The sequence below is a fragment of the Gorilla gorilla genome, chromosome 6 (genome assembly GCF_029281585.2).
Source record: "Gorilla gorilla gorilla isolate KB3781 chromosome 6, NHGRI_mGorGor1-v2.1_pri, whole genome shotgun sequence".
NCBI classification, from domain to species: domain Eukaryota; kingdom Metazoa; phylum Chordata; class Mammalia; order Primates; family Hominidae; genus Gorilla; species Gorilla gorilla.
Genome location: NC_073230.2, coordinates 107,016,723 through 107,041,955, shown reverse-complemented (window position 1 = coordinate 107,041,955; position 25,233 = coordinate 107,016,723). Strand labels below are relative to the sequence as shown.

General features: G+C 35.1%; 1 protein-coding gene across 2 annotated transcripts in view; it reads right to left on the bottom strand.

The window, feature by feature from the left end:
- HGF (hepatocyte growth factor) overlaps positions 1–25,233 on the bottom strand; it is a 71,318-nt gene that overhangs the window by 30,597 nt on the left and 15,488 nt on the right. Inside the window, exons 5-8 of one of the 2 annotated variants that reach the window (XM_004045662.5) lie at positions 22,684–22,826; positions 15,573–15,693; positions 13,909–14,027; positions 47–221 (exon numbers count right to left, since the gene is read on the bottom strand). In XM_004045662.5, coding sequence (XP_004045710.1) covers positions 47–221; positions 13,909–14,027; positions 15,573–15,693; positions 22,684–22,826 — 558 coding nt within the window. The remainder of the gene's footprint in view (positions 1–46; positions 222–13,908; positions 14,028–15,572; positions 15,694–22,683; positions 22,827–25,233) is intronic. The other variant, XM_019031817.4, reaches the window with a different exon arrangement.

Genomic DNA, 25,233 nt, shown 5'->3' with positions numbered 1-25,233 from the left:
TCCCCAGGGCCTACTGAAATGTATAACATTTGCCTACTTTACTCACTTGCACTTGAAATTTTCAGGAGTCATGTCATGCTCGTGAGGATACTGAGAATCCCAACGCTGACATGGAATTCCATTCCAAATGGTATTGACAGTGCCCCTGTAGCCTTCTCCTTGACCTTGGATGCATTCAGTTGTTTCCAAAGGAACATCAGTGTCATTCATAGTATTGTCAGCTATTGGCAAAAAACAACAACAACAAAAAACTTATATAAAATCTTTGAAGATGTCGTTTGCCTCTTAGAGTTCATTGGCATTTGTATTAGCAGATTTTTTTTCTGTTACTTATAAGCTTTTATAATAATTGAGTGGAATAAGAAATTTAACTTAACATTATTACTAACTTCATTCCAATTTTCCTTTCATTCAAATCCTAAATTAGTTTTTTCTTGAAAAGTTACTTAAATGCATTTTACCTCCACATGTATAACTTATATATGCTGAATATATAGTGTTTCTGAAATGACTGTACAATTATTTATAAAATCAGCTTGCTTATAAGTACATACAAAGTGGTAATGAAATTAACCATAATTTTCCTCCAATATAATACATATATTCTGGCCAGGTATGGTGGCTTATGCCTGTAATCCCAGCACTTTGGGAAGCTGAGGTGGGTGGATCACCTGAGGTCAGGAGTTTAAGACCAGCCCGGCCAACATGGTGAAACCCCATCTCTACTAAAAATACAAAAAAAATTAGCCAGGAGTGGTGGTGGCAGGTGCCTGTAATCCCAGCTACTTGGGAGGCTGAGCCAGGAAAACCGCTTGAACTCAGGAAGTGGAGGTTGCAGTGAGCCAAGATCGTGCCATTGCACTCCAGCCTGGGCAAGAAGAGTGAAAGTCTGTCTCAAAAAATAAATTAAATAAATAAATAAATTCTAAGCTAACATGTTAAATATATTTTTAGTCATCTTGTTGACAATAAAGAAAAAATCAGTTATTCCTAGGAAGATCTATCTCCTGCTTTTTTTCCTAGTCCAACTTCAATGCTTACTATACGTCATGAAGATTTGAAACCCTCAGTCACTAAGTAAAAAAAGTATAAAATTAAATTTTTACCACAATTGGTCTCTCTCTCTCTGTGTAATGTTTAGTCAATCAAAATGTAACTCAAAACATTCCAGAGCAACTAAAATTCATATATCTTCTTAAAACATACATGAAAATGTTTATGGTTTGATAAAAGTGTAAACTTCCCAGCTACCTTTACAATCTAAATGGCCATTCAAGATGCCTCTGGATGAAACTCAAGTTGACAGCCTCTAGGACAGTTTAAGATTTGAGTAAATTTCATTGATTTATCCATTTTGGAATTGGATGTACCCCTGGACGAAGGACAGGCCAGAATTAGACATGCTTTCAGTGACTAGGGATGCCTATGAAAGTTTTCTATAGTTAATAGTGTAAATATTTTAATAGCTTTTAAATTTCATCTAAACACCTCTCTCATACAAACCATTTCTACCTTATGTAGTTAGTTGAATGCTTTATTTCATTGCATTCTATGAGCTAACCTAGGCAAACTAAACAATAGCTTATGTTTAGAGTTATTCTATGAAGCTTTGTGAAAAAAGGGAAAACGTTACCTTAATGACTACCCTAATTACTGAAATAAGTTGTACTGTGCAAATTTTCAGTAAATTCCTTTTAAATAACTTTATTGCAGCCCATTTAAAAAGTGTTTCAATGTTTTGTATATCTGCTTCAGAGAATAGAAATATGACTCAGAAATATCCAAACTTAAAAAGAAACTCAAATGAAGATGAAAAATGTTCAGTAATTGACCCATAAAGTGGTAACTGAGAGCTGATAGCCTAGAGAATTCATCTATATTGATATTGCTGATATATATTGATTTTAGGAAGAACAAAAATTATTGGACTTGGAGAAATGGCTTGTATAGAAAAAGTTGATGCTGATTATGCAAGTCTTTTATAATTTCAATACTATCCAAAGGTCTTTGGTGAAATACAAAATAAGATGGATTTCATAGGTCCTAAGGAACTATATTTCATCACTATAAATGCCATTAAGTTACTCTATTTCTGACTATTTGAATTAACTGTTAAATGATATGAGGAGACTGAATGTATGGGGAAAGTCTTAAAAGGTGATAACTCTAAAACAGGTAAAAGGTCAAGTTTGTACTGCTATATTTCATATCTAGTTATAAAACTGATGGAAAAGGAGACAAAAATAAATGTCCTTGGGCATCTATCAGTTCATTAGCTTAACATGCTAAAAGAAAATTTTGGGGCACAAGCTCTTGGGCAGCAAACTTGTGACCTCAGTCAGGACTAAGTCCTGACAATGGAAGGGAGTTCAGAGTTAGAACAGCCAATGTAAACACACTTCCACTAATCTCATAGACTTCATTGTTGCCTCAGGTACCTCAACTCTTTTACTTTCCTACTCAATTGTATGTGATTTGTTTTGATTGTTTACTACTGAGCCATTCTTCTCAAGCACTACTCTTATACTGTGCACATAACTCACAGATCCAGTCTTGATGAGTCCAGGTGTCAATCAGTGCCATCTTTGGCTAGATATGGGTCCATCCATTGCATCTCACTGAGAAACTAGTTCAAGGCTCAGTCCATGAAAAATTAACCCACCACTCCTTGGATACAAGTATGATTTGCCAGATACCAATCAAGACAATAAATAAAAGGAATATAATATTCAGACATGATTAAGGATTCGAACATTGTTGAAATTTCTAAATATGGAAGCAGCTTCAAAAGGCTGTTTCCTCTACTATGGGAAGGTAACTTCCTACTGTAAGGATATGCCTGGGTAGGGGTGAGAGAGTAAAATTTTCTGTCTACATTGTCAACGTAAGATTAAATATCAACTATCATTTCTAGAGCATGTTATTAGTCAAGGGTGATTCGAATTTCTAAGTAATTTTTCCAAAAATAACATTTTAAAGTTACACTCTTACAGAAATGACCCATGATAGTTACAATCTGAAGCAATACTTAGAGCCTTAAACTCAGACACAAGTGGAAATATACCTTATAAAAATGGAGACAGTAAGGTAGACATAGGTTATCACAATTCATTAAAAAATCAATATCTGGCAGGTGCAATGAGCAACTATAAGCAATCACATGATAATCAGGAAATATTAAGAGGAATGATAAGAGGTAAATACTGATAAAGGCTAAACATATTCCTTATTTGAGAGCAAATTTTGAAATTTTAAGAACATCTTTGAAATGAAAGATCTATATTACCAAAACCGCAAGTCAAAGAAAAGGCTACTTGCTTTAAAATATTCAGGAAAATAGTTCACTGCTGATTTATCCACTAAAATTTCAATGTCAATTCAGACATGCATTGTTAGTGCTAATTCTCTACTTCAACTGGAGGTTTCCAACAAGATTTAATTGAAGAATCTTTCACTTTTAAAAATAGCAATGATATAAATCTCATCACTTGAACTATTATGTTGAATAGGTTTTTTTCTAAACTTTCATTAGCATATTTTAAAGCATTTACTATAAACTCGAAAAGTCATTGAACATTCATTTTTTAAAAAGTATCTTAAATCGTTAAATTAAAACCCAAATGCCGGCTTTGGATTAAATAATTTAAACTATTTAATATATTTTAATTTGGAGATGGAAAATAAAACCTTTTAGAATTTTTTAAATTATAGAATACAAAGAATTACTGTAATTAATACAAATATAATATTTTACCAAATAAATATAACTTTTTCATTAGGCTTTATTAAGATGTAAAGAATCTAAATAATAACATTATTATTTTTCATCTTTTTAAAAATAAATATCCATAACTTTAAAATGTGTATAACTCTAATAACTTAATAGTTTTATTTTTCTTGTGTTTTAATTTATTGGAAATATTTGTCATTATTTTAAACACTAACTGGAGTATTTAGCTAGTATTTTTCTTTAACTCCAAAGCACCCTCTGAAATCAGTGCATTGTATTTATTCCCTTTGACATTCAACTGCTAGAAGTCACCCCGTAAATAAAAACTACATAATTCTCGTGGCAATGTATAGAATAAATAATACAGGCGAATAAAGATATATTAGTACGACAAGGTAACTAGTTTTCATCAATAAATAAGAGTTATTATGAGTCTCCATGAAGCTGTTTAATAAATATCTGATGAGGACCATGATGAATGATTTGTCCATAGACCATTTAACTGTGATATAAATGTTTGATCTTTGCTGCTCACATACTTGCTATTCAAACAAAATTAATTATTCCTCGATGGCAGTAAAACAAACTCCTCCTGCAGCCCTGCTGTATAAATATCAAAACTGGATGTAAAAATAAAACAAATGTTTCATGACAATTGATTTGAAGAGGGCTATTAAATGTTGGGAAAGGCATTCCTTTGTACTTAATACTTAACATGGGACCTGAGTAAGGGAGGGTTTTGAAAAGTCTCCATTGGCCAAACTAAAATGTCAGAAAACACAGAAACATTCCCAAATATCAGCTGAAGTTGATTGTTTAGACAAAGCAACAAGTATTTTAAAATACAGCATCCCCACATACACAAATATTTTTGCAATCATGTCTACCCAGTTAACATTGAAAATATCTGGAACTCTTCTGAGAGTTCCAACAAAGAAAACATTTTGCCAGGGGTATCAGCAGTGGCTACCCATTGGAAGCAGAAGCAAAGGTATTTATGTAATTATCAGTGGTCTGTGAGTAAAGGAATGCTTTCCTTTGATGATTGACACAAAATTTTCTGTTTGGAAATGCTTTAAGTAAAACAACATTTGCTATCGAAATTTTTCACTGTCCTGTTTGAATATGAACAAATACATTGCGTGCCTCTTGGAACATTAATTTCACTTTGCTGGTGTGGTTGTGCTGTGATCTGATTGCTACAAAATTTGGAAGTGAATTTTAAGATTTGAACAGATTTTTTTTGAGACAAAGAGTATTCACTGTTGTCTAATTCTTGGGACAACCATCTTGCCTCCCAACAGAGACCAAGAGAACAAGATCACTAATTAGAAAAAAAAAATCTGATGACTTTTTTCTATAAAGTGCTAGCCAAAGCCTTGCAGAGAGGCCACAGGGCCCTGATAGAGGTCTGAATGGTAACTGGAGAGGAGGAGTGCATAGTATGTTACAAACAGAGACACCCAGGGCTCTGTAAGCTTCATATGAATGATAAGTAAATGCTTACATCTACAGTTTCCACCAAACCCACCCTGCCCTCAACATCCCCACCAAAAGAAAACCCAGATTTCCCAATGGAGACAAGCTATTGCTTCTCTTTTCCCTATAGCTAAGAATAAGTCAATTCATAGGCTGGTAGACAAATACCCGATAATCCCCTGGAGCAGTTCAAGCTAACCCACTGCTTCTTCCCAGCTACTGAAGAGCAACTGAAATAGAATTTACTTTATGAAGGTCCCTCGGGATTGAGAACAGTGTGTAATAAAGCCACTCTCCCATCAACAATACTTATGCTCTGTGGGCCATGAAGACCAGGATCGAGCTCATTATAAATTTAAAGAGCTTCTTGTTTTAAAATTGACAATAGAAAGTAGTAAAGACCTCCAAAATACGAACCTTAAATTGCTTGCACGTTTGCTTTCCATGTGAAGCCAGGATTCATACCTCAAACTTTTCCCTGGACTTTATCTAAGCTTTTTCTGGTACAAAATGCTCAGGAGACAAGACTTTCATGAAAGGTCTTCAATTCTATAGCCTTATTCTTTAGAAGATGATTTGGAAGAGACCTCCAAGTAAAAGATTTTTCCCTTGAAAAAGGGTATTGACAGCATTATTTTTTTCTGACACAGGACACAAGATTTTATTTCTGTGAATCTCTATTCTGGCCTTGGATAAATTAGGAAAACTCAAAGAAACAATCAGCTTTGTCTAAGAAAGAAAATAATTTGTAAAAATTATTTTGTAATTGTATACAATTTGTAAAAAATATTTTCTCATCATATAAACACACTGAATTTTAAAAGACGACTATGTTCTTTTAAAGTTATGTCCATGTTCATCGGTTACTAAGGGAAAGGATTTTTTTTGTATATTTGTTTCCAATGGCAACATACCTATATTAGTCTGCTCTTGCTGCCATAACAAGACTGCAGATTTGCTGATTTAAACAAAAATAATTTATCTTCTCACATTGCTGGAGGCTAGGAAGTTCAAGACCAAGGTGCTAGCCAATTGGGTCCTTGGTGAGGGCTCTCTTCCTCACTTGCAAATGGCCACTTTCTTGCTATGTCCTTACACGGTAGAAAAACAGAATTCTCTCTTTCTTCCTCTTGTTATAAGGCCACCGATCCTACCAGATTAAGGCCCACTCTCATGAACTCATTTAACATTAATTACCACTTACAATCCCTATATCTAAATATAGTCACAATGGGAGTTGGGGCTTCAACATATGGATTTGGTGGGAGACACAATTCACTCCAGAGCAATACCTCGAATAGACACCTTAGTTATCAAAGATCTACCCAGGTCTCACTTCTAAAGTGTTTCTGGGCACTTAAGTATAGTAGTTCCTCCTTAATTGCAGTTTTGCTTTCTGCCATTTCAGTTACCTGTGGTCAACCGTCATCCAAAAATATTAAATGAAAAATTCCAGAAGTAAACAATTCATACGTTTCAAACGTACACTCCGTTCTATTTTGCCTCAAATGTGACTCATTCCTTTGTCCAGCATTGTATATGCAACCCACCCATTTAGTCACTTAGTAGCCTTCTAGGTGATCAGGTCAACGGTCATAGTTTTGTAGTGCTGATACCCAAGTATCCTTTATTTTACTTAACAATGGCCCCAAGGCACAAAAATAGTGATGCTGGCATATTGTTATCATTATTCTATTTTATTGTTGTTGTTAATCTCTTATTGTCCTAATTTATAAATTAAACTTTATCATAAGAATATATGGAGATGATACAGTAAGGGAGCTCAAATGAAGGAGCTGATGTGAGGAAATCATAACTTAGTTGAAATGTGAATGAGTAGCTGCCAACTAGGTAAGGAAGAAAGTAAAATTTTTTGAAAGAAGAAGGCATAGCTGGGGTAAAGAGACTATAATGAGAACATGGAAAATATGAGGCGAAGGAAGAAAATCATTGTGGCTGGAACAGACAGCATGAGAGCCTGGAGAGAAATGTGGAGGTATATGAAGTCACATATAAGGTTAGAAATATAGATAGGGGGTAACAGATGGTTATGTTTTGTCATTGCCCTAAGATCAAAGGAAATCATTGAAGGGTTTTTAATTTATGTGTAGAGGGGTGTGTGTGTGTGTGTGTGTGTGTGTGTGTGGTGTTCTATAGATGAGGAATGATATAATCATACTTTTGAAAACATTCTCTTTTGCAGGGAAAATAGTGGATATAGATATTTCACTCTGAAGTCCATTAATGTTAAAAAATGATACTCTCTTGGACAAAGGAGACAATGATGGAGTGAAATGGTCTTATGTGAAAGGTATGTAGAAGATAAAATTGACAGGACTTGGTGATAAATCAAATGTGAAGAGTGAAGGAGAAGGCTATATCTAGGATTATACCAGGCTTCTGGATTTTAAACTGGGCAAATATAGTACCAATCATGCAAAAGAGAGCTTAAAAGGTGAAACAGACCCTCCCATCTCCCCTTTACAGGATTCATGAAGAAAATCAGGGTAAAAGATAATCAATAAGAGAAGAGGCAGTTTCTGGTGCTGAGGGGCTGAGGGAAATTGGAGTAGCTCATAGGTAAATACTAATTAGTGTACTCTTAAGGGGACCATATCAGTCTTGCATGTTCTGATATATAGCAAAAAGTTGTTCTTAGAGCGTCCTGGAACACCTGAGTTTCCTGAGATCCTTTCAGGGGTCCAGGAGATCAAAACTATTTTCACAGTAATGTTAAGACATCATTTGTTCTTTACACCATGAAACTTTCAGATGGCACATGATATGTGATATCCTGAAAGACTGATGGCAAAAGCAAATACAAGACACCCAGCTGTCTTCATTTAAGGTGCCATTAAAGAAAATTTTTTTAAATGCCAAATTTGTAAAAAGTTGACGATGCCACTGGTTTTACTATTTTTCATTACAATATATTTATTAATAGCCAATGGCCTTATTGCTATTTTAAATGAATTAATAAATGTTTTGAATTTTCTGTTTTAATTTCTAATATAGAAAAACATGGATTCATATAATCCACACAGATAATTTGGGCTTCCCAATAATGTCGAAAAGTATAAAGGTATCTTCAGTCCAAGAAGTTTGTGAACTGATCTAAATACTCAGTGTGATTTCTAAGGGGTATCAATCACAAGAGAGCTTTTAAATTGCCAGGCACCTGTTGGAGTTTACTTCATAAAAATACTAATACTGCATGTTCTTACTTAAAGTGGCAGCTAAATGATGAGAACACATGGACACATAGAGGGGAACAATAGACTGGGGCCCACCAGAGGGTGGTGGATAGGAGAAGGGAGAGGATCAGGAAAAATAACTAATGGGTACTAAGTTTAATACCTGGGTGACAAAATAATCTTTGCAACAAAACCCCATGACACAGGTTTACCTACATGACAAACCTGCACATTTATGCCTGAATTTAAAACTTAAAGAAAAAATACAATAAATTTAACAAACATTATTATTTGTCTCTGAAAAGCAGGAAACTAATATATAGAACCAACTGTTATTCAGAATATGAAGTTATAATCAGGGAAAAACATAAAAAAATCAGTACTTCATTCAAGCACTGTGCGGGACTTCCAATTTTATTACATATTCGTGATGTCTTAAAATTCCATATGCCCAAAACGCTGTTAAAATTATATACACAGAATATTTGTGGGCTGATGACATTTAGGTATATATCCCCTCCTGAGAAATACAGTGTGAAGGAAGTCTGAAAAGGCCCATCCCAGAGCCCCCTGGCACACATTTGTCAGACAATGAGCAACATTAATTCTTTACTTTGAGTGATACATTGATTGTAACATAGAAGCTTGGAAGCAAAGTGACTAGAACAAATTTGTAGTTCAGCTTTTGAACAAATAAAAGGAACAAATAAAAGGAGAGCAGTATTCAAACGTTGGCTGGCAGATGTGAATATCCTAATATTAAGGCAGTGTCATCTTTTGCTTTACTGGTTTGTGTTAAAGTTCTGAATTTTCTATCTTGTTATAGGCCTTGGTCTGTTTTATTCACTTCTGTATCCCCAGCTACTAGAAAAGTGTTTATTTGACATATAATAGCTGCTCAGAAAATATTTATTCAATGAATGCTATGGAGAAAGGGGCAAACAACCCTCTTTGTGTTCTCAACATGCTGGGTGGAATTGCTGATGCCCAAGGCTTTCGCTATCCCTGTTCACTTGTGACTTTCCTTGACTTTCCGGAGAAGAATGAACTTAGATGTGCTATGAACAAGGATGCCAAGCACCTGCATCTCAATATAAGCAGAACTAAACCTGTGATCTTTCTCCTCAAATTAATGCCTCTTATATATATATATATATATATGTCATCTACCCAATAATTTTAAAATATTTTAGACTTTTCTCTCTCCCTATCCCATTTCCTAGTATAACCAATTTGTCATTATATACTGTACATTCCCCCTTTTGATATTGTTCACATCCTTCCCCACCTTGTTTTTCTCACTGCTTACTGCCTTAATCACACTCTTTATTTCTTACTGGCCTGTGTTGTATTTTGTGTTGAATAGTCTTTTATTCCTCACCTCATCATACTTCTCTGAAAGCTTTTTATTCATTGAAATTACATTTTAAGATGTCTTGTGACCTAAGGTTTTAAGAGAAAAATACACACATACAGTGGACACATGCACGTATGTATACACATGTATAGTGTATAGAGATACAATTATCAGTACTCCATAAATTATAAACAGCATGAATATATGTTTAATGTATTTTCAAAGATCTTTTTGTTTAATGTCCCCAGGGTTTTTAAACCCAGGGCAATGAGCTACAGTAAAATTCAGGTAAAGTAGGAAAGAGCGGCAGTGTGGGAGGGTAGGGGTGTTGACATGCCTGGCTTCCGAGAAACACATGTATCTCAAGAAGGGACCTTTGGGAAAGAATTCACCTGAGAGAAGAAGAGGTGGAACTTGAGCCCCTTAAGCAATCTATGCCCAAAGGCCCCTAAGAGAGTCTTTGTGTTTTCCTGGGTCTCATGGACACCAGTTTAGAGATCACTATTCTAGATCACAAATGAGGTAAGAGCCCTCCCTTTGCTTAATTTTTCAGTGTTTCTCATGGCAACTGAATGGGCTACTCTTGGATCTTACTTGATCTGCCTCATATCAACTTAACTTTTCTCAACTTCTTTCAGTTTTCTGTTTTTACCCCATACCCTACCCATATCAATCATGTACCTTGTCTTGAATTACCATACTGCTCCAGCCATCCATCTCTTTACCCCCTTCCTCACTGGCCTAATTGCAACCATTTGCTAAGAATGAAATAAGGATTGTTAACTCTACAATGGAAAGCACCTCTTTGTAGGTGTTAAATAAGTGATAGTAATTATGATTTGCTAATACAGTTAGTATATGATAAAACACGAGTTTAGAAATTCCCCTCCAACTTTCTAGAGAGTAAGTGACATAATCATTATCTTTATTCTTTGTTTTGGAAACATTGAAAACCCAGAATGAGTTCAGCTGGACTGGACTAAGAGAAAACCAGAAAACTGGCCCAGTTAATGATACGAATAAAAAATAATAATTAATTATCTATTACAACCAGTACAAGTACATACATGTGTGGTCCCCCAGATCCCCACCGACTTGTGTACACACTGCACAATCTTCTCCCCTTGGGTATGGATGAAACTTTTGAATACAATGAGAACTACTCTTGTGATTAGGTTATATTATACAACAAAGATGAAGAGATTTTGCATATGTAATTAAAGTCCCTAATCAGTTGACTATAAGTGAATTAAAAGGGAAATTAACCTAGGCAGGAGTGACCTAATTAGGTTAGCTCTTTAAAAGAGAGTCTGAAGGTCAAAAGCTCAAAGCAGGAGAGATGCTATCCTGTTGGCAGGAGTAAACTGCCATATTGTAGAGAGGGTTATGTGTCAGAGAAAGTTAGGCAGTCTCTAGAAGAATTATACTGCAGCCTTAAAACCACAGGAAACTGAATTCTGTCAAAACTAGTGAACTTTAAATGCAACATGGAGTTTTAGATGAGACCTGAGGTGTGGTAGGCACCTTGATCAGGACCTTTTGAGACCCTAGCAAGGAGCCTTCCTGAGTTATGGCTGGACTCCTGACCTACAGAAAATATGAGATAATAAATGTGTGTTGTTGTTAGCCTCTAAGGTTTTGGTAATTTGTTATGCCACAATAGAAAATCAATGCACAATTGAATCCACCACCAAATGTTTGGTTTTGCATTATAGGCTTTACTATATATGTGAACCAAAACATTTGAAAGAATATTCATAAAACATTATCTCTTATGGTTTCCAGAATGTCAACTTTATTTCATCCACTTTAATAGAAGGATCGTCTCTTTATAGTCATATCTATATATCTTTCATATATGTATTTTTTAAACTAAAAGCTATCCTTTAATAAAATATTTCCAAAATATTCCCAAAGCTCAGAAGACTTTTTAAATTTGAGTGATATAGGTTTGGCTTACAAATTCTGGTATCACTTTTTTAGAATTAACACCCTATAAACTCTATCCTCTGCTTAACAAAGACATTGGAATTATATAGCATGTTACTTGCATAACTAGCCAGCTCCTTTTTGGACAGAAGATGAAAAAGAAACCTACTTAATAGCTAGCCAGTGTCATAGTCATTCTATTTCTTGCCTCTCTCAATCTCTTTTTAAAAATACCCTAAAGATTGGTTTGGAACTGAAGAGGAGGGCAACATTTGGATTTCTTGGTGTGTGCATGCCAGTTGGGTGAATATGCAGGTGAGTGTGTATGTGTGTGTGTGTGTCTGTGTGTGTGTGTGTGTGTGTGTGTGTGTGTGTGTGTGTATAGGTTTTATTCCAGAGAAAATTTATAAGAGTACCTAAACCGGCCAGGCATGGTGGCTCATGCCTGTAATCCCAGCACTTTGGGAGGCCGAGGCGGGCAGATCACCTGAGGTCGGGAGTTCGAGACCAGCCTGACCAACATGGAAAAACCCTGTCTCTACTAAAAATACAAAATTAGCTGAGCTTGGTGGTGCATGCCTGTAATCCCAGCTTCTCAGGAGTCTGAGGCAGGAGAATCACTTGAACCCAGGAGGTGGAAGTTGTGGCGAGCTGAGATTGTGCCATTGCACTCCAGCTTGGACAACAAGAGTGAAACTCCATCTCAAAAAAAAAAAAAAAAAAAAAAAAAAGAGTACCTAAACCACACATACATACACACACAAAAAAATCAGAAGGGAAACAGTTGGTTTATTATACCTAGATGAGACCTGAGGTGTGGTAGGCACCTTGATCAGGACCTTTTGAGACCCTAGCAAGGAGCCTTCCTGAGTTATGGCTGGACTCCTGACCTACAGAAAATATGAGATAATAAATGGAAAGACTAATACAATTTAAAAAGCAATGAGTGGAACCAACCCAATCTACGCAGAGAAACACTGTCACAGGAGTCATCTTTTATTTTAAAGGACAAAACACATGATTCAATTTCCTTGGAACACAGTGTTTTACTCTGAAAGGCTTCCAGATTCTTCAGTTATTTATTGTTGTCCAAAATATTAAGAGTTGTCCAAAACATTTCCTTTTATTAGCAGGTCTAGATTGAGAGAGATTTACCTCGGCAGTACCATAGTGTGGATAATATTCAGTTAGGTTTGTTCAGAGGAACTTCCCCATCATTCTGCTATAGTCAAATATATGAAAATCAATCCATGCCCTCTTAATTATATATTTCACTCTAGGTGCTGGTGCCTGATCTTATGTAGGTTATTTAGCTTTACATATCTGTCCATATATACATAACTTTATATTATCAGGCCAATTTATAACATTATTATACCTTACTAAATTTATGCAATTCTATTGATTTTAAAGAATTTTAATATCCAGTTGAAAAAAATTAGCCCTGTACTCAAAGAAATGAAAACATTATGTAATATTGTTTAAGAGAACAGTGAAAATGTGTGACTTAACCATAGAGGAGAGGACCAAGTTCACAGATTGAAAGGAACAATATAAAACAGGTTAAAAATAGTTTTTATTGTAAATTCAGAAAAGCTGGGTAAGGGCCAGCATGTAGAAAAATGATTGTATGGACTGCTAAAAGACAGATCGAAACAGAATGCAGGCTGGGTACAAAGACAGTCAGAGAGGTAGGGATCAGCTATAGAGATTAGAGAAATCTGTGATAAACTTCTATTGACTCATTATTCTTCATTGCAGCCTCTGTCACTCACCAGAAGAAGTTCTCCATCAGTTGAGAGCTCATGTTATGTCTCCGGGGAGGAAAGGTAGGTAAAGGATACAGGATTGGAAGGTAAGGCTCTAAGGTCCTAGCTTTTACTCCCCTAATGACTTTGTGATGCTGCACACATTTCCGATCTTTTTCTCTCTCTGTGGTTTTTTAAATTTTCTTGATAACATTAGAATGTTTATGCTCTTGCCATAAGTAAAAATGTTTTCTGTGGATGTGTGTATTTGCATATTTATCACAGTCAAAATAATCAGTCTCCAAAAATGCAAAAGATTGGGCAGGATTATGTAACACATTCTTAAAATATTAAAACCTGCACACATTAAAGCATCAAGTTGAATAGTTGTTAACCTGTCTCACTAATAATCGCCTGCTTAGATCCAGTCTGTGAGAGGAAAAGGAAGCAATAAATTTGACCTTCACTTACCGCATGTTTTAATTGCACAGTACTCCCAGCGGGTGTGAGGGTCAAGAGTATAGCACCATGGCCTCGGCTGGCCATCGGGATTGCGGCAATAATTATCATCAAAGCCCTTGTCGGGATATCTGCAAACCACACCAAGAAAAGTGTCACTTAAATCTGCCTGGAAACACCACCCACCCCTCAGCTCACAAAATAACTTTCCACTTAGGTTATCTACACCTAGCTGGGGAAAGAGGACGTTTTCTATGTTTTGCCTTACGAGGACTGCTGATCACTGACTATTGAATCTACTAATTTATATATCCCACTAAGGACAGAGTATCATCCGCTGGCTAATAAGTTAGGTCCATGTGGTACCTTTCCACTAGCTGAGGTTCCAAATCGAGTCTCTTTCTCTTAGAACCCAGTTAAGGGCAGATTACAAAAACATGACTTCATGTAGAATGCTCATTAAGAAAACAGGTCCTCTTCTAGGGAAGGCTTAAAGTTCAAACTGAAAGTTCGGTTTCAATAGCGCTGTTACTAATGACAACTCAGTTTTGGAAATAGAGCCCTTCGAGGTCATGCCCTCACCTTCACCAGATCATGAGACAAACTTCATCACACTACTTTCTCCACACCCCACCTCCCTTCAAATGAACAGAGTCCTGAATTGGTGACTTGATTTTAATTGCTACCATATCCCTTCTGCTCTCACTTAAACGACAAGATAAGCATTTATTTGGAAAATAAGCTGGAGTTTTAATTTCATTAAAAATAACACCAAACAAAAAAGAATAGAGAAAAAGAACAAAGGAAAAACACCTAACAGCAATTTCCAAAGAAAGGTGGGGGACGGAATTTCCTGTGTAATTATTTGTATTTTTATTCTTTATAATCAAAATAAATGAACTTCTTCCTTTTTTTTTTTCCACCTTAAAAGTTTCATGTAAAATACATGGGCAAAAGTAGACATGATTTTTTTTTTTTTTTTTTTTTTTTTTTTTGGCAGAGATGGGTAATGATTTAAGCTCAAAACCTATTCCTGGGGATAAAAGATAGATTTAGTTGCCTGACTTCTCCAAATTGGCTTTTTATATGGGCAATTTCAAAACACACCAGGACAAAGCAACCTGAATGGTTTGCTCTACTTTTTACTCCCTATGACCACTACTTATGTCATGCTGTTATGCGTGTGGCCTGCAGTACCTGAGTCTCTGAAGATGCTGCTCCAGAAGGAGATTTGCCTGCAATTAGTAACAATACCTCTAATCACAGCTAAGACTTGTCAAAGTGGTCATTACTGAATTGGTCCTGTGGTTTGCTTTGGTTTTGTTTTGTTTCTGCTCTGAGAGAGAAAGAAGCTTCTTTTAGTGCTTCCACTCTATACCCTGCTGATGATTTTGTGTTCAGTACCATGCTGATTTTAGAAACTCTGACCAGTTGACTATGTAGTCAGTGTTCTCATATACCTCATCATAAATCTTTTTGCCCTTAGACTATTTCCTCCAAATATAATGGCCAGAAATTCTGTCAGAAGAACTCCTGAACATTCTGGGAGTTCTAAATGTTATGTTCATGTCCTATCGGGAAAACATAATATAAAGAGAATTTCCACAGCAGTGTGTCATAGAGTGAATAATAGTTTGTAAAAGAATCACTGAAAGCATGATTCATTAATATTTTACCTTTCAGGCAAGAATTTGTGCCGGTGTGGTGTCTGATGATCCCAGCGCTGACAAATCTTGCCTGATTCTGTATGATCCATGAGACCTCGATAACTCTCCCCATTGCAGGTCATGCATTCAACTAATAAAATTAAAGTATGGCATGTTAATTGTTTCTGACAGCAAAATCAAAAACACCACTGTTCCGTTTAAAGAATAGCACCTGTTTAGTAAACAGATTTTTAAAAAATCCTACACATCATTCTAACTTTTTATTAGGGCCTAATGTCTATAAATAGTGACATAAACTACTCCCTATAGAACACATCATACAGTTTAAGTGGGATTTTTGTACTTAGTGTCACACAGATTTACTATAGGGCCACGATGCTGTCTATCTATTTTTTCAATAACTGTCTCAAAGGTATCTAGAAAATGGAAATAAAAGGCAGATCCCTGGAAATTTTTCCTGTGTTGGTCTAAAATGCAAAGATCTCAGTATCTATTTGTCAGCACAATAGTGTTTCTCTCTCAATTTGCCCTCCAAATACATACACAGGAAATACAAAGTTTAATTGAGTTTGTGTCATACTTTTATGGTTAATGACATAATCAAGACCACATAGATTTAAGAGACTGGCTTCATATAGAAATCTGGTGCCACTCAAAGAATACGGATATTTTTAAAAAATAAATCACAGCTCCTTTCTGTTAGTGAACATCCATGTTGAATAAGCTGGGCAGGTTTACATTCCTATCTGGCTTAGGATAGAAGATGACCTGCTATTGAACTCCATGTTCCCACTCTTTTTAAAATGTATAAGCTAATGTAATTAGGTAGGATCTTACTGATGATTTTGTGAGGTTAATTCATTGTTCTCTTCTGGCTGGCCTCTTATGTCACACAGAAAACTGAATCACATCAATTGCTGAAAGTGAGACTTCTCAAACAGGTTGATTTGTAGCACAGAAAGCATCCTGTGGAATAAATCATTGCTTGGCTTTCCTATGAATCAGGCAAACTTCCTTAAACACATCATTTGTATCTTGCAATTACCGATCATCTAACTTTAGCTGAAGTGGGAAGAGGCATCAATGTTTAGTTTTATCCAACGGAATCTAGCCTAATGAGTATTTGTAGTAATTTGGGATTATAGTATTAGAATCATCACTTTTGAATCCTTGATTCTTATAATCTAATAGGGACATTAACTATTAACTTTCTGAAACATGCAACAACTTGGCTTGATCCATCTGCTTTCCTTCATTTATATTAATACATTAGCTAAGAGGCCAACTCAGCTTCCCTTCATTTGATACTGAGATTTTCCAGACTACACCCAATAAGCACCTGAACTGTAAATGAGTGGAGTCCATGAGCGTATCAATAAAGGTGCTCAGGTTGGCCAGGGTCATAGCAGTGCTCAACATAGATGATGCAATCTTACATTTCAGCTTTCCATGTGAATGCTTAACAGGTTCATTTAGTTATCTCTCTTTTTTTTTTAAGAACACAAATTTTGATACCATCAAAGAAAATGATGCAGCATTTATCATTATTTGTTCCTTCGTGTTGGATGAAATGTACAATAGAGTACTAGGGTCACACATAAAAGATAAGTATTCATATATACAATTTCTACTCTTGTATCGTACTCAGGAAAGAGATTACATCTATTATGCCTCCGTCAGCAAATGCATCTTGTGATAGTATATTCCTTTCTAATGGGGGTGAATAGAATTATTTTCTGGTAATCACTACATTGAGCAGTATTATAAAAATTTTTCCTTGACTTACACATTTTAATGGTTTTAAGAAAAAATAGCTACATGAATGAAACAGATGGTTCCATAAGATGACCACTTTCCATTATGAGTGTGGCAGATCAATGCTTGTTCAAATATGAATGTGTGTAAAAACCACCTTGAGATCCTGTTAAGAGGCAAGTTCTGAGTCAGTGGGTCTGGGCTGGGGCACTAATAACAAGCTCCCAGGCATTGCTGCTCTTGTTGGTACTTGGACCTCACTTTGCTCTGCAACTTTCTAGATAACAGGATCTATTATAAAAGTTCTGGCCAGGCATGGTGGCTCACGCCTGTAATCCCAGCACTTTGGGAGGCCAAGATGGGTGGATCACGAGGTCAGGAGATCGAGACCATCCTGGCTAACACGGTGAAACCCTGTCTCTACTAAAAATATGAAAAAATTAATCAGGTGTGGTGGCGGGCGCCTGTAGTCCCAGCTACTCAGGAGGCTGAGGCAGGAGAATGGCGTGAACCCGGGAGATGGAGCTTGCAGTGAGCCGAGATGGCGCCACTGCACTCCGGCCTGGGTGACAGAGCGAGACTCCGTCTCAAAAAAAAAAAAAAAAAAAAAAAAAAAGAAGTTCTAAGTATTTGGCAGTAATAGTTTTATAGGAGAGACTAGATTTTACTAGGACCTTGAATAGATGAGTTGGATAAATTATAAAGGGACAAAATAACATAAAATCAGAAGCATAAATATGCTATGTTGATAGTAAAGGGAAGAGAGAGTTATGATTGCAGTTGTGGGCCTAAAAATAAATAAATAGAAGTTAGCAAGAATAATGTTACATTTTAGAAAGCAATGAAAGTTATTGTTGGGGTGGGAATTAAACATGCCATGATTGAATTGAGATACTTAAATATATTATAGTTACATATTATTTGATTGTTTATACAATACTTTTAACATAAAAGGTATAGGCCAGGTGCGGTGGCTCAAGCCTGTAATCCTAGCACTTTGGGAGGCCAAGGCAGGCAGATTGCCTGAGGTCAGGAGTTTGAGACCAGCTTGAGTCTGGTGGTGCGTGCCTGTAGTCCCAGCTACTTGGAAGGCTGAGGTGGGAGAATTGCTTGAACCCAGGAGGTGGAGGCTGCACTGAGCCGAGATGGCGCCACTGCACCACTCCAGCCTGGGCGACAGAGCAAGACTCTGTCTAAAAAACAAAAAACAAAAACAAACAAATAAATATGAAAACATGAAAGATATCATCTGATTCTTACAGTGAGGAAAACAAGTCTCACAAAAGTTTTAAGAGACTTACCTAAAACACAAAATGTTAAACCTGAGCCTGGAACACAAATCTTCTGACCCATAGTCTTAGTATTTTTTTGCATTATCCCAAACTGCCTTTTTGTTTTACATATTTTAACTTATTTCCTACATACTCTAACCAGTTATACTTTATGATATACTGATAGCAATAACTTTAGAAAGTTGGTATCCCTACCCTTTTCAACATCGTCCTCATTGCCCTCTGCTTTTTTGTTTACAACAGTTAACTTGCTCTCCTGTTGCAGTCTCATCTATTGGAGGGATTGCAGGGAAAGTGCATGGGAATGTAACTAGATTGGACACCTTATCCAAAGTCAATGGCTGAAAAGTTGGCTGTTTTACCACGGAATCAAGCCATCAAGTTAGTCATAAGAATTATCTCAAGAAAGCCAAATTTTTAACTCATATTCACTTTTCAAGCTTTGGGAATTCTCAGATTCTTCTAAATTTTCTTAAAGTCAAGCAGTTCAGGTGAAACCAAGTCCATGTACTCAAGGAAACAGGTGAACATATAAACGATGTAACAGTTTATATGTAGGAATGCCCTTTGGCTCTGTCTATTGCTGTCAGTACATTATTTACCTGCTCCAGCAAGTTCTCCTCTAAAACAAAACAAAACAAAACAAAACAAAACAAAACAAGCTAACTACTGCCCTAGATAGATCACGAAAACTCACAGAGTAATGGTTTCTGTTCATCGGTTCAATATTTGTTCTAAGTACAGTTCTGGACTGAATAATAGTAGAATACTACAAAAACTGTATATGAATTAGAAAATACAGAGGATTAATTTAACAGCTTTCTCATCATACTAACCAACCAAACTTTAAAAATGTGTTTCATTTTTCTCAGTCATAAAACAGGAGTGATATGAGTATACAGACTGAAACAGTTATTTTGAAAGTATCTGAATCTATTTTTAATTAGTGTTTGTTTTATTCCATTAAAGACAGTCTCAGAAAAATCCATACAGGTGATTACTTCAACAAAACTGAATGTTTAAAATGTAAATAGTCTCACAAATTTACATATATAAATAAAAGTTTGACAAATAAATTATGAGTTGCCATTTAATCTTTGTAACTTGCCATTTAATCTTTGTTTTTAAAAGTCTTTCTTCACATAGAGTATCGAATTATACACATAAACTTATGTCAGTATTATTTGGGATTTAAACGTATTGTATTTTTAAAAATAATGATTATGGCTTAATTAAAATATATTTACTTGATCATTTGACAGTCATTAGAAATGACATCTGTTCCAATGACTAATGATTGTTTTATTTTAAATTTCAAGCAAACGCTAAAGCAAGAAATTGGATTTTGCATACCTCAACTTTCTAAAACTTTTGAATCAAGCACTAATTATTTTCTCCGTATAACTCTATAAGGTTCTTTTTTAAAACTGTCTGATAAAAGTCTACATATTTATCATGTACGACATGATGTTTTGAAGCATATATACATTGTCAGTGGACTAAATCAAACTAGTTAACATATGTATTACTTCACATAGCAATTTTGTGGTAAGAACATTTAACATCTAGCATTTTTTAAATATACAATATAATATTATTATCTATAGTCACCATTCACACAATAGATCTATTGAACTTATTCCTCTTTTCTAACTGGAAGGTGATAAATGTGATAAAAGAATATTTGTTTTCTTTTGGAATATTTACTATATTTTAAAGTTTTAAATTATAAGAAAATAATATTAATCATTGACTATCAGATACAATTCTTTTAATTTTAAACAAATTTCAGGTGATTATATAGCCAAGTTTTAAGCATAATTACAAAAATTTCAAAAAATGTATACTGTCCTATATGTCTTTTTCATTTGAACAGTCTAAAGTTTGATTATGGGTGTTTTTCTTCTTTAATTTTAAATATGCAAAATGATTTTATAGTTGCTATCTTAGCCATAATAAAATAACCTTTATAACTTACCATTTAATTTGTATCCATGGATAGAAATGGCCCATCTATTATACAACTTAAGCATTCTGGATTTTGAGGTTTCCCCCTTATATGTATTTTAGAAGAAATTTATATCATGTCACATTATTTTGTATATTTTATATTATTGATTTTATAAGTCACTCTTTTTCTCTGCCAATGTTTTGACAATGCTTCTTATTCTGGATCTTTTTCATTAAAATCCTGCTAACACATTGCTTGTGTTAGCTTGAATTTAAAATATCACAGTTTAACTCATACTCTCCGAAATATGTTTAACCTACAGGGCAGATGTTGGTTCTCTTCTCCCACAGGAGAGTTATTCCACTATTGCCAGGCCACTAATTATTTCCAGAAAGAACATGTCTGCAACCTTTGGTGCCGCGGTGACCAATAGCATCATGTGCCATTAATACCAATGAGCAATGCCTTTTCTAAGGGAGGTGTGATGACCTCAAATTATTAAAGATACTAGACAGTTACATTCTAATGAGATAAGAATAACTGAAAATAGGATTTATTCAAGGACTTCTTTTCTAGCACTTTCAATCTATGTCACCTAGCAGTCCAGTCCTATGTTAAGTAAGTATATTTTGATGAATGTTTTTCTTATAAACCCGTAGTTGAAAAATCATATCCTCACAAGAACCAGGCAGGTAATGAAAATAGTAAGCTGTTTAAAGTTTGGCCAAGGTACCGGCCTTTGAAAACACGTTTTCAGGTCAAACAAAACCCCTTGTCAATGATTTTCAACCTCAGAAAACTGTAATAGGAGAGATTCCCCTAAAAGTAGGGGTTTTTTTTCTTCCATGTGCAAGTTTAAGACAAATATTAATTCATTCAGACTTATTCATACAAAACAGACTTGTTCATAACGTGATCATAGAAAAGTTTATTATTTTTAAAAGAAAAGAAAACAATGAAGAGGTTATAGGGAACAGAATATGATATGGAATGGAAAGTAAGAATTTACAAATGGAGATGGAACTGGCTGTAGCACATAAAGTCAAGGATTTCAAATTCACTAACAACAGAAAACATCCTTCTCTGTGACAATTATCTAACAGTAGCCTTTACTTTTTATGTGATAAATATCAACCTAATATTAACTGAATATTTATGGAGGAAATATTTTTAAAAATATTTGGTTAATAACAAACAGGTAAGATATCTCAGTATAAAACTTGGACAGCATTCCAGTAGTCCCCCTCCCCAAATACTCCAAAATCCTAATAATTTTCTAACAGAGTTTCATCCATGTTTCACTTAGATTTTTGGAAATTTAGAGTTTCTGACAGAACTGAAAAATCCAGCTATTCAGTAGCCAGATAACTAAGAAAAATGAAATCACATACAATGCTGAAATGGTTACTCTTCCATCTTGTCAGCCATTCAGTTTTCCACTGCAAAAGTAAGGACAATGCCCTTTTATGCTGTGAGAAGAGCTGAAAACATAGACATGGATTTAAGGTGCCTGCCTTCAGGACAGTTTGGGTTCCATTGCTTTGATCTCTTCAGATCCTATTCTGAATGGTACTCAGTTCCAGTCTATGTGTCACATTTGATTCTAGGCACATTTTCACCAAAATGTGCATGGGGTCAAGCTTCCAGTGATCCCTTCTTATATTGTATTATCTTCTGGGTCCATATACCCTTGTCACACCACTTCATGATAGTTTGGACAAAATTTCTGTGGAAGCAGGTGCTGGTTGAATAGAATTAACATTGCTAATGAAAGGCTAAGCTTCATTCAACTCCTTTCAGGTGCCACACAGTAGTAGATTTTGAGGTATGTGAGCTCAAGACAGTAGGTAAGTAAACCCTCTCTTTCACTTTCCCCAGAGGGATGTCTCAGGCAGTGTTGAAATTCAAACTGATAACTCGCTCTGTTATTTTGCATTAATCTGGTGATAATCCAACAGTTTTAAAAACATTGTATAAAAATGTTTAAATAATTATTTGTAGTTGCATTTGCATGAACAACATATTTGTTATGGTTGATTCGTTGCTGTTAACCTTTAATGTGAGTTACAGTTCTACACATAGGGGGAATAGAATGGCCCACATGGCATTCAGGTTTATTTACCTTCTGAACACTGAGGAATGTCACAGACTTCGTAGCGTACCTCTGGATTGCTTGTGAAACACCAGGGTCCCCCTTCTTCCCCTCGAGGATTTCGACAGTAGTTTTCCTGTAGGTCTTTACCCCGATAGCTCGAAGGCAAAAAGCTAGTTTTAAAATGATAATCATTACAGTATAAGAGCATGCAACTTTTTTTGCCTATTAATTTTACTAATTAGTGGGTATGTTTTTGCTGAAAGTAGAAAAATCCTTTATCTTATATTCCTTCATATGTTTTACCTTAAAATTCTGTCATTTCCATCTGTCCTTAAAACGTTTGAATTTTATTAACATCCATTTAGCTGAATTTCTATATTCACCATTAAGTTAGAAAGATGAGCCTGTTAATTTGCTGAGTCAAACATTCTAGAACTGACTCGTGTTGTTTGAAACATAATTTCAAAGTTCCACTAAAAGACAGCAGGTGATTGAGCAAGGCCACTTAGGACAGAACTGAGAAATCGCCGCCACTGATTTTGAAATCTCACTATTTCTTGCATTACTTATTTGAGATCATTACTTGTTTGTTTATTGCTTTTCTTATAAATAGCCCCCTTTTTTCTGCACAATTGAGAAACAGATTCATGAAGTAACATGAATAAAGAGCCCAGAATCCAATTAAATCTGGGCTGAAACTTCAGCTCACTTTCTTACTGTAAGACCCCAGCAAGTAATTTAGCTTCTCTCAGCCTATTAGCTTACATGTGCACTGAATGTAACCATAACCTTTAACATCTTACACCTTATATGGTTATTTTGAGAAGCTCCAAGGGATAATAGAGTAATTGACACTTAACAAATGCTACCTCTTATTAAGCACACTCCACTTTGTAGTCTGTATCTACTGTGTCCTAATAAAGAACAGAATTGCTTATTCTCTTCAATAATTTTGATCATTTTGACTGACTGGAGCTTAGTGATCCCAGTTTTGGTTTATAATAGTAAGCCATTGAGTGCAGTAACTGCAACACATTATCTTCACTTAAAATTTCTAGTGCCCTACTCTTAGTGTTATTACCAGCATAAAGTATTTTAACACATTAGAAAAGGCCAAGTCTTTTTTATACCTTTGTACTGCTTGTGATATTGGACTCAACAATTAGATATTGCATTTGTCTGCCAGACTTTACACAAAAGATCATAATAAAGAATATACATCTACAGGTAATACCAGTAAACATTTCTTTGAAAATCCAGTTACATTTTTAATATTCAGTTTGCGTTTTGTTAACAGGCTTTATTTCTACTTTTACTGAGACCTTGAGTTCTAAATGACACTAAAATTAGAGTGAAGTCCAAGGATTTTGGTCTCTTAGTAAATACCATTCAAATGTGTTTCCTACCCAATGAAACTTCTAATAAACCATCATTTTTCATGTTGTGACACAAAACAAATACAGGTATGTGTCATGAAATTCTTTCATTTTGACATGAGTGTATTCTAGAGTTAAGTCTTCAGAAAATATCAATTATTGGACAAAACAAATAGTGTAAGAGACTTATTACTAACTAAACATTTTCAGGGAACCAATGAAGTATTATCCATATTATGCAACTTCAATGTATCTAAATAGTAATAGTTAATATCCATACTTCACTAGCATTCTTCATATGGGGAAATAGAAATAAGACAGGTTGTCAGACCGTATGACTGACAAAAATTATAATGCAACTAAAATTCAGCATAATTTCACAATTCCTAACAGTAAACTTTTTTAAAAAGTCGTTTTTCTTACTTTCAGCTCCATCATTCCAGAATATTTTAATGCATCTTTTGTTTGGGCCATGGCTTACTCACTTTTCTGATAGAATCAAATGTGACTTTTGCTTTATATGTTTTCAAGAAGTCATGCACTAATCAAATTTATTTAAGCAAAGAATACTATAGCTCTCCTTTATGGAAAAGTTGATATGGTAGAGTGGTGAGAAGTTTATTTGTTAATCATAAAACCCATACGGTTGCCCCACATCTATCACCTAAATAGTATACAACCTTAGTCCTTAGACAATTTATTTACTCCCTGGGTTTTAATCTCTTCACTTAGATGAATAATACGAACTATAATTTCCCTTTTTCTATATCGTTTTATATATTAAGATTATTTAAGAAACCTAGTAGTTATAGCAAATGTTCAATACACAAATACTCAATATTTATAGTTTGAGAGAGGATTTTTGTCCCCTCTACACATGCACACCGAAATACACAAAGTGATACACCCATATAACTTTCCAGTGGATTTGTAAAGCCAAAAAAAAGCTGCGAGGAAGTAGTGAATTAATAAGTCAACAATTTATTAGGAAAAATACAGGTAGAAAGGAAGAGAGGATAATGTAGAAATCAAAAGTAGATATGGCTAAAACACGAATAAAATTCCCCCATTGGAGTTAATAAAATCAAAATGAAGAGAAAAGATGGGCTCCTTTCCACAGTTCTGAATGCAATCCATATCAAAAACCTCTCTAGGACATGAAGGTTAAAGAGCAGTCTGGGTCATCTCTTTTCTTCATTCT